The 10,000-nt window shown below is 30.5% G+C and overlaps 1 protein-coding gene across 1 annotated transcript in view; it reads right to left on the reverse strand.

Annotated features, from left to right (window-relative positions):
* Positions 1 to 2,259: 2,259 nt before the first annotated feature.
* Positions 2,260 to 10,000, reverse strand: part of LOC122263193 (ubiquitin carboxy-terminal hydrolase L5) — an 18,093-nt gene continuing 10,352 nt past the window's right edge. The window contains 3 exon segments of the mRNA XM_086555710.1: positions 2,260 to 3,028; positions 4,284 to 4,313; positions 4,315 to 4,371. Coding sequence (XP_086411836.1) covers positions 2,768 to 3,028; positions 4,284 to 4,313; positions 4,315 to 4,371 — 348 coding nt within the window. The 3' untranslated portion in view covers positions 2,260 to 2,767.

The following is a 10,000-nucleotide window of genomic DNA, read 5'->3' on the forward strand; positions in this document are numbered from 1 at the left end:
GCATATCTTGCGCATATTCAGCCTAGTCGCACTTGCTACTGTTTTGTTTTGTTTTGAATTCTTGGCCAGATAGATAGATAGATGGATAGGTAAATAGATACATATAGAACTGATAGTTAGTTAGGTAGATTGAATGATTGATAAGTAGATAGATATAAATACAGAAATTGGTAGATATATAGTAGGTATGAATACAGGCATGGCTAGAAAGACGAAGATATACAGATGTAATTATAGACATAGATATAATTACGTAGAGATTTACGTGCATAAGTAAACGTTTGTATGTGTGCTCAATATCTTTTTATTATACTGCTATCTGAGACTTAATCTGTGTTGTAATAGATTGCATGAAATCCATATTAGCTCATTATATGTGACATACATATGACAGTTTTATGGGAGAACATACACTAGTTTTTTTCAAAGAAAATGTGAAGAGGAGATGAGCGAGAGCAACTTTCGTGTCGTTGGTCTCTGAAGCTGGTGCTTGATAAAGACCGTCAATGGGCGCCCAACAAAATATTTTCTTTCCTGTTGGTGCTAGGAGAGAGTGGTGCCATTTGTCTGTGATATAAACTAACCCATTTGGGTAAATGTTATGGTATTTGTAGTGATTACAATGATAATTATCATCATAAGTCACTAAACACCTGTTACTCATAGTGGGAAAAAGAGAACGCAGCACTTCCCCTTAGCGTTAAATACATCATGACGAGTATTGTTATGTATGTCATGACCTGTCATCAGAATCAAAAATCAATCAGTATAGATTCCTTGTAAATAGTTTGTTCCTTTGAAATATTCCTTGCTTTAGCTAGCATCATTAGAACCATGATGAATGACAATATTTCAATAATCTTATTTTGTGTAGTGTTATTTTCTGCAACAAGAACCATTTATTAAGAAAAGTATCATGTCCGTCCCTCGTAACCACACCACTAACTCAAGATGTTAGTTTTCATAATCTTAATGGATGATACAGCTTAAGAATTGGTAAAATAACCTTGGCAAATATGCATAGTCATAGGGGAAATCATAAAGACCATCATTAAGGGAAGACGTGGTGTCACACTTACAGTGGAGAATTTAATTCCTTGACAAATTAATATATGAGACTTATTTCCTGATATATAGCTTGATAAATTCAAACTGTCTGATACTATGAATTCCTCATTATATATCAATGTAAAGGAAATTAAGAACTGTCTACTGTTGGCACTTTCTATTAAACAATGATCTCGTACCTTGCCTTAATTCAGTCTTCAGGTCAGTAATGCTCGAGCTATACACTGGCCTATATATGACCCTTATCTTCTCAATTATACAAAGAATCTACTGGTTATTGCAAAAGCAAACTTGAAAGAAAAAAAGAAAAGTTATTATCCTTGATATTGTGCATAATGAGACCCTTGGTAGTCACATATACTGAATACATATGTAAACTACAAAAAAGTAATACAAGAATGTCTTTTTTTTTAAAGAAGGCATGCTGTGTGGTAAATTTCTGTGAGCAAGGTAACAAACATGCCTATTCACATGTATCAACACATACATGTAACTGTACACGCTCAGACAAAACCAACATGTGCTCACTTTTTTTTTCCCCACTTGAGTTTTGTAGTAAATCTCCTTTTCTTGTCTTTACAAATACTGAATGTGATTGGAAACTCCAAATGATTATAGCAAGCACATATTTACATAGTAAAGGTATTGAGAAGTTGGTTATCACATTTGAAAAAAAACAGGTACCTTATTTAATTAACCCACACAGGACGGGTGGTACAGCATGTGTACCGCGCATTCAAAAGCCCAGTGGCCGGGCGGCACAGTATTGTGCCAGCCATTCAATTGATTTAGGCCTAATAATTCGAACGCCCCGGCATTTGGACATTCAAGGCTAGAATTCCCCCATCGGGGATGGGTTAATACTAAATTGATTTTCTTCATTCTAACAGACAGCCTAACATCAGATATGAGCAGTTGCATTGTATGGTCTCCCAAGTATTTTTTATGAAATGTTTGTGGGGTGGATTTTATACATTTGGGCATACTACATGTCATCAAAAATATAATTATACTAGTACTGTACCAGAAGTAGTAATACACCAATAATTGATCACAATGAGAGTATCTGCTAACATAACTTAAAATGAAAATTACAAAGTATAAAATAAATAGTAATGGGATCATATGTTACAGATCAAGTGACCCTCAATCTTAAATGTGGACTAGACCATCTAAGGAAAGAATTTCAACTTGTGTACCATGCAATATTTTATTAGTCACTAAGCACATTTCCATTACAACTGGCATTCTCACAAACAATTTAACCACTTGGAATAATATAAAATCACTGTATTATATTACTCTCAAAAAGTATACTCTCCGATTCTTCTTATATAGAAAATCTAATTCAAATAGTCTATAATCTTCTCACAACATTCAGTTTATACAGTGGAGCTAATTTCAGTCTTTGTAACAATTCACTATCTGGTATGTCAAATTTAAAACTTCTTTATACAAGAAGATCCCAGCACTTGAAAAATTCCTCAAATAAATAGCTAACTTGAAAACACCAAACTCAAAATACTTTTCTAAAGTGCTCAAGTGCATTCACACTTTTCTGTTGTTGTTGTATATATGTATATATAATCCATGGATGTTACACTCTGGACACAGCACTCATTGTTCCAATATCTCCAGCACTAAGATAACATGGTTTTGGCTCAAATTTTTGGCTTATTACTGGGATTAACCTTCCCTGTCAAGCACTGGCCTTCTCCTTTTTCCTCTCCTTCTCCTTCTCGTGACGGGCTCGTGCCTTTTCTCTGGCAGCATGGTAAATTGGGAGCAACTTCCCTTCCTCGGCTAAAATTTTCATCATGTTGACTATTAGGGGAAGGTAGTTGTGCTTGCGACGGATGTTCTCTACCTGCCAACGCGATCTCTTGCCTTCTTCGCTCTCCAAGGAGGCTCGGAGTTGTGCCAGCTCTTCCTCGTGGACCGAGGTGTCCATTCCACTCTCCTGAGAAAAGGAAATAAAGTAGGTCAATGGCAGTAGAGGGCATCATTATATCTGATAATCTTAAACATACACTATAACTAAGAGAGAGGTTTTGACAAGTTTATTACCATAAAATTCTGGTCATGTTTTTAATGCAAAATATATGTATGAAAACTGTGCATGATGTCAATGTTGTAATCAGCTACTATGGACAGGCCCTTCCGTGACAGGCCACATCTTAACTCATTCACGATGGGACGTATTTTCACCTACTCCCGCTAATGCCGGGAAGATAACAAGCGCGAAGTTTCATGCCAGGGTGTTTTCTCGCTGTGCGGGGCCGCACTGATCCTCTCAGTGTTTTTCACCCACCCTATTCTTATGGTTTTCGTAAGTTATTTTAGTTGAAAAACATGTTACAGTAATGCCTTTTTAGTTTTATTTTATTAATCTTTGCCTATATTCTTCCCTTCTATGTGAAAATACCAAAAGAAAGTGGAAGCAATCTCTTAGTGGGGCATCAAAAAACATGTTTTATACTTTTTTTTTTTACGAAAAAGAAAAGAAGAACAATATGAATAATCATACACATACATATGAGTATGCACATGTACCTCTTGACGTAACATGACGAGATATCACGGGTAATCAACAAATTAGAAGTATTGCAATAGTAATTTTTACTTTATTTTATTTCTTGGCCAAACAGATTTGATTTTACAATAGTTTTTCAACTCAGATCTTTTCATTCAACCAATCAAGAAGCAGAAATTACCATGATGTCATCAATATCACGTAGTTTTCTGTGACGTCATTTTATTATGTTATATCTCCTTTTTATGACACTAACACACCTAAACTAAAGTAACAGTCTAAGAAATTATGTAAAATCATTATATTTGAGAACAATCTAGCAATACACTGCTGACATTTCTGCATATCACATTGCCTCTCCCAGAAATCGGTGAGAAAATGCACGTCTCAGGACATCGACCGGGTCCTGGGATATTTTTTTACCTCGTAATGGGACGTCAACTGGCGCGAATGGGTTAAGATGTGAGTTTCTATTATTTTCTAGATTTATGGTATGATATATGAGAAGATTTTAGGTATAATGACACTGAAATACTAATTAGCATTTAGTTCACTAGTCTTTACAAATGAAGGAGTAATGTGCTTTAATTTCAAAATAAGTGTAAAGCCATCCCAACACAAAATGGCATGCATGTAATGAGTGGGGTTAAAACAAACAAAATGTGTAATATAATTTTCTTACCTCAATTTGCTTTTGAAGCTGGGCAATAGATTCGTGCTTTGTACTGCTTCCTGTCACGTACCAGGGACATCAAATGATAGTGTATTTTCTTCCCAAACCGGAAGAATATCTGGGAGGTAAGTGTGGTGATGGGCTTATGTTTGGGAGTATGGTGTGATTATGTTTCTAGTACGATTTTTGGGAGGGTTTTGGTTGTAATATATATGATTTTGAGGTATGATAGATTGGAGGATTTAATGAACAGAAACTGTACAGGCTGATATGTGTAGTCGTTGTGAGTTTGTGTGTAGTGTGTGAGTGTGTGTAAGTGTGAGTGTTGGGTGTGTGTGAGTGTGCTGGGTGAGTGAATGTGTGAATGTGTAGTGTGTGTAATGTCGTGGGTGTGACGGTGGAATGTGTAGTGTGTGAATGTGTGTGGGGTGTGAAATGTGTGGTGGTCAGGTGTGTATAGTGCTGGAGTGTCCGCGAATTTGTGTGTGTGTGAGTGTGTGTGTGTGTGTGTGTGTGAGTGTGTGTAGTGTGTGTGTGTTTGTGTGAGTGTGTTTTGTGTGGTGGTGTGACTGTGTGGGAATGTGTGGGTGTGTAAATGTAGTCGTGTGTGTGTGTGTGTGGTGTGTGTGTGAGTGTGAGGAGCTGTAGTGTTGTAGTAAGTGTGTGGTGTGTAGTGTGTGTGTGTGTGCTGATGGTGGGTGGTGGGTGGTGTGATTGTGAATGTGTGTGTGTGTGTGGTCGTGTTTGTGCATGTGAGTGTGTGTGTGGTGTGTTAGGAATGAGTGATTGTGTGGTTTGAGGTGTTTGATAGTTTGTGTGAGTCTGTGTGTGTGTGTGTGTGGTGCTGTGTGTCGTCGCGGTGTGTGATGTGTGTGTGTTTGTGTGACTGTGTGTGTGTGTGTGTGTGTGTGTGTGTTGTGATGTGGTTCGTGTGCTGTGTGTGGAGAAATTGACTGTGTGTGTGTGGTGTGTATTTCTGATTGTCGTGTGTTTAGTGTGTTTATTTAGAGTAAGTGTGTGTGTAGTGTTGTTTCATGAATGTGTGTGTGTCGTGTTTTATGAAATGTGTGTAGTAGTAGTTCGTTTATGAATGTGTGTGATGTCTTGTGTATCTAATGATTGTGTGTGTGTGTGTTTGTGTGGTGTGTGTGAGGTGTGAGTGTATAAGGTGTCTGGTTTGGAGATAAGAGCCTGGTTAGAGTTTGTGTGGTATGTTTGTGGATGAGTGTATGAATCGTCTGTGTGTGTGTGTTGTGTGTGAGTGTTGTGTGTTTGGTGTGTGTGTGTGATTGAGTGAATGTTAGTGTGAGGTGTGTTAGTGAATGAGTGTGAGAGTGTGGTGTGTGTGAGTTTGTGTTTTTGAGTGTTTGAGGAGAGAATTATCTTTTGTATTTTTTGTTTGTCGTTGTATTTGTGATGAGTGAGTGTCATGTCGTGTTTGGTGTATTTGTGAATGATGTGTGTTGGTGTGGTGTGTGGTTTGTTTGTGACTGTAGTGTGTGTGAGGAGGAATGTGCTAGTGGTCGTGTGTTGGAGTGTTGTGACATGTGTTGTGGTGTGTTTGTTGTGATTGGAATGCTGTGTGTGTGTGGATGTGTTTGTGACTTTGTGTGTGTAGGTGTGGTGTGTTTGTGAATGTGTGTGAGTGTGGTGTGTGTGGTTTGAGTGTGTGTGGAGTGTTTGAGGTGTGTATGTGTGTGTGTATGTGTTAGTGAATGTGCGTGTATGTGGTGAGTCTGATCATGTGTGTGTGTGTGTGGTGTGTTTGTGAAGTGTGTGTGTGAGGTTTGTGTAGTGAAAGTCTCATGTGTGTGTGTGTTTGTGTGTGTGTGAGTGGGGTGTGTTTGGGACATGTGTGGGTGTGGTGTGGTGTTTCTGGCTGTGTGTGATTTAGTGTGTGTGATTGTCTTGTTGTGTTGTGTCGAGTGAGTGTGAGGGTGAGTGTTTGTATGAGTGGTTGATTGATCATGTGAGTGTGTGGTCTTCGTTTTTGAATGTGAGAATGGTGATAGTTATGTGTTAGTGTGAGTAGTGGTTGTGGATTGAGCATGTGTTATTGAGATTAGTTAAATAGCCAGAGTGTGTGTGTGCTGGAGAGGTTTTGTGAATGTGTTGGTCGTGGTGTCGATTTTTGCATGTGTGTGAGAGTGTTTGTGTGTGTGTGAGTGTGTGTGTGGTGTAGTGTGTTGGTGTGTGTGCTGAGTGTGAGTTTTTTTTGTGGATGAGTGAGTGTGTGTGTTTTGTGTTTGGTGTGTTGTGGACTGTGTTTTTGTCCTTAGAGTGATAAGATAGTTATTTGATATAGTTTGTATGTGTTAGAGTATTTTGTTTTTGAGATTGTGTTAGTGTAAGAGCACTGTGTGTGAGAGTGGTAGATAAATTGCCAGATAGAGTTAGAGTGTTTTAGATTTAGTGTTGAGTGTTAGTAGACAGTTAGAGTTAGAGATATTTGATATTGTGTTTTGTAGATATTAGTTAAATATCCTTTTAGATAGATTGACATTGGTTAGATACTTAGAGTTGTGTTAGTATAGTAATTAAAGTGTGTATTATTTAGTGATTTTTTAGTTATTGTGTTTTTTATTGATTTGGTGATTTGGTGAGTGTTTAGATTGTGTGAGAGTGGATATATAATAGAGTTATGGAGTCTATATAGATAAGATTTATTTAGAGAGATTTTTATGGTTGATAGAATTTTTTAGACTTATATATACATAGATATATACATTTAAATTTGAGTTAAGTGAGATAATTATATATATATAGATAGATGGGTGTTAGATATGTAGGGAGTTTTTGATTATATTTGGTAGATATAGATATATATATTTTTTTATTTATTAGGGGATAGATTAATATTGTTAGTATTTAGTGAGATTGGGAGATTGTTTTTGTGTGATAGTGAGAGTTTGGGGTTTATGATATTGTTGATTGTTTGTGTATGGTTGTAGTTTTTGATAGATAAGACTTTGTATTTATATGAAATTTTTTTATATATTGAGACATATTATGGTGATTTTTTGATATGATTGATACAATTGATTGATATACATATAGACGAATGTTCCATATGATATAGACTTTGTTTATTAGCCATATATGTTGTTATTTTTTTTGAGCAAGTTAGTGTTTGTGTGTAACATTGATTATAGAATTGTGAGTGAGTGTTTTGAGAGTCTAGCGAAAGGATGTGAGTAGAATTATATTGTGTTTTATTGTTAGATATATATCCATATAATTTAGATATAATTTATTTAGTATATTTATCCATATATATAATGTGATAAGTGCATACTAGCTATATTTATAATTTTTATATTGATAGATAATTAGACATATATATATTGATACACTATTTATACATAGTTATTTACATTTAAATATTTAATATATACGATATATTTATATATGGATATATTATATTTTTTTTTATATAGTGAGATATATATATATGGATATTTAGATAGATTATTTATATATATTATTTATCTAATATAGGTATTTTTAATTTTTTATATATATATATAGATTATGGAGATATATATATGGGATATATATTTGGATATTTATTTATTTAGATTTATATGGATATATATATATTTAGATGGATATATGATATATTTATTTATATGGATATATATATATATATAAATATATATATTATTGTTGGATATTGAAGAGATTATACATAGATATATAGAGTTTTAGAATAGATATTTACCATGTTTATATATATATAGATATATATAATATATATATATATATATAAAATATATATATATATCAATAATATTACTATATATTTATATAGATATCCATATTTTATATCGATAAATTTCCTACTATCTATTTTTATTTATATATATATATATATATATTTTATATTATATATATATATACTTTTTTATATATTATTTATGTTATATATCCTGATATATAGATACATATATATATATATATCACTAGATATTTATATTTATCCATATAAATATAAATTTACATACATGATAGATATCATATTATTATATATATAATCCAGATTAATATATATCCATTTTATATATATATATATATATATAATATATATTATATATGGATATACAATATATATATAATCCATGAATCTATATATATATATATCCATGAACATATATATATATATATACTTACATATATATCATATATTTATATTCCATACATAATACATATATATTATCCATATATATATATCCTAATATAATATATCCATTATATCCTTTATATAATATCCATAATATAATATATATACTAAATATGTATATATATATTTATATATATATATACATATTTTCTATATTTACATACTAGATCCATATATATATATATCCATCTAGTATATATCCATAATATTATATTTATGTATATATACATATATATTCCTTATATATATTATATATATATTTACATATAATCTATACATTATAATTATTTAATATATAGATATATATATATAAATAATATATAACATATTATATATATCCATAATTATATTATCCATAATATATTTTAAATATATATATATATATATATATTATTAATCCATATTAAAATATATATTTATATATATATTTATTTATTATATATATATATTATAATATATATATTATAGCTACTATATTATTATATAATGTATATATATATTTATTATATTATATATTATATTTATAATTCATATATATATATATATATTCTACATTCTATATATATATATATTTATATATCCATATATATATATATATTATATAGTATTATATATATATAAATATATATATATATACCCTAAATATAAATAAATCTATATATCATATATATATATATATATCCATATATTTATCTATATATCATATTATATATCTATATTTTCCATATATATATATCTATATATCCTATATATTTTATATAGTATTTATATATATATATATAATATATATCATATCTATCTATATATATCTTTATTATATATCCTTTATATCTTTATATATATCCTTAAGAATATATTTATATCTATATATTTATTATCTATATTCTATATACATATCTATATTTTTATATATATATATCTATATTATATCTATATATATATTCATATTTCCATATATATTATCCCATATATATTTATATATATATCATATATATATATCATATTTATACTATATAAATCTAATATAATATATATATATCTCCATTATATAAGATATAATATTAATCCTTATTTACATATCTAAATATATATATATTTATATATATACTATATATATATATAATATTCCATATTTATATCTATTATAGGTATTATACATAATATATCTATATCTGTATTTATCTCTATATATATCTATATATTCATATATATCTGTATATATCCATATATTATCTATATATATATATATATCCATCATTATTCGATCTATATATATATATCCATCCATTATTCTATTTATATATATATATCCATCCATATATCTATATATATACTCCTCATATTCTATATATTCTCTCCATCCAAATCTCAATCTATTTATCCATCCCTATATCTATATATATATCCATCCATATATCTTATATATATATACATCCTTATATCTATCTATTATCTAATATATATATATCATATTATATCCATATATATATATATATATATATATATTCCATATATTATAAATATTATATTTATATATCTATATAAA

The sequence above is a fragment of the Penaeus japonicus genome, unplaced genomic scaffold (genome assembly GCF_977035675.1).
Source record: "Penaeus japonicus unplaced genomic scaffold, GWHDUDI00000001_assembly GWHDUDI00000031, whole genome shotgun sequence".
Classification (NCBI taxonomy): Eukaryota; Metazoa; Arthropoda; class Malacostraca; order Decapoda; family Penaeidae; genus Penaeus; species Penaeus japonicus.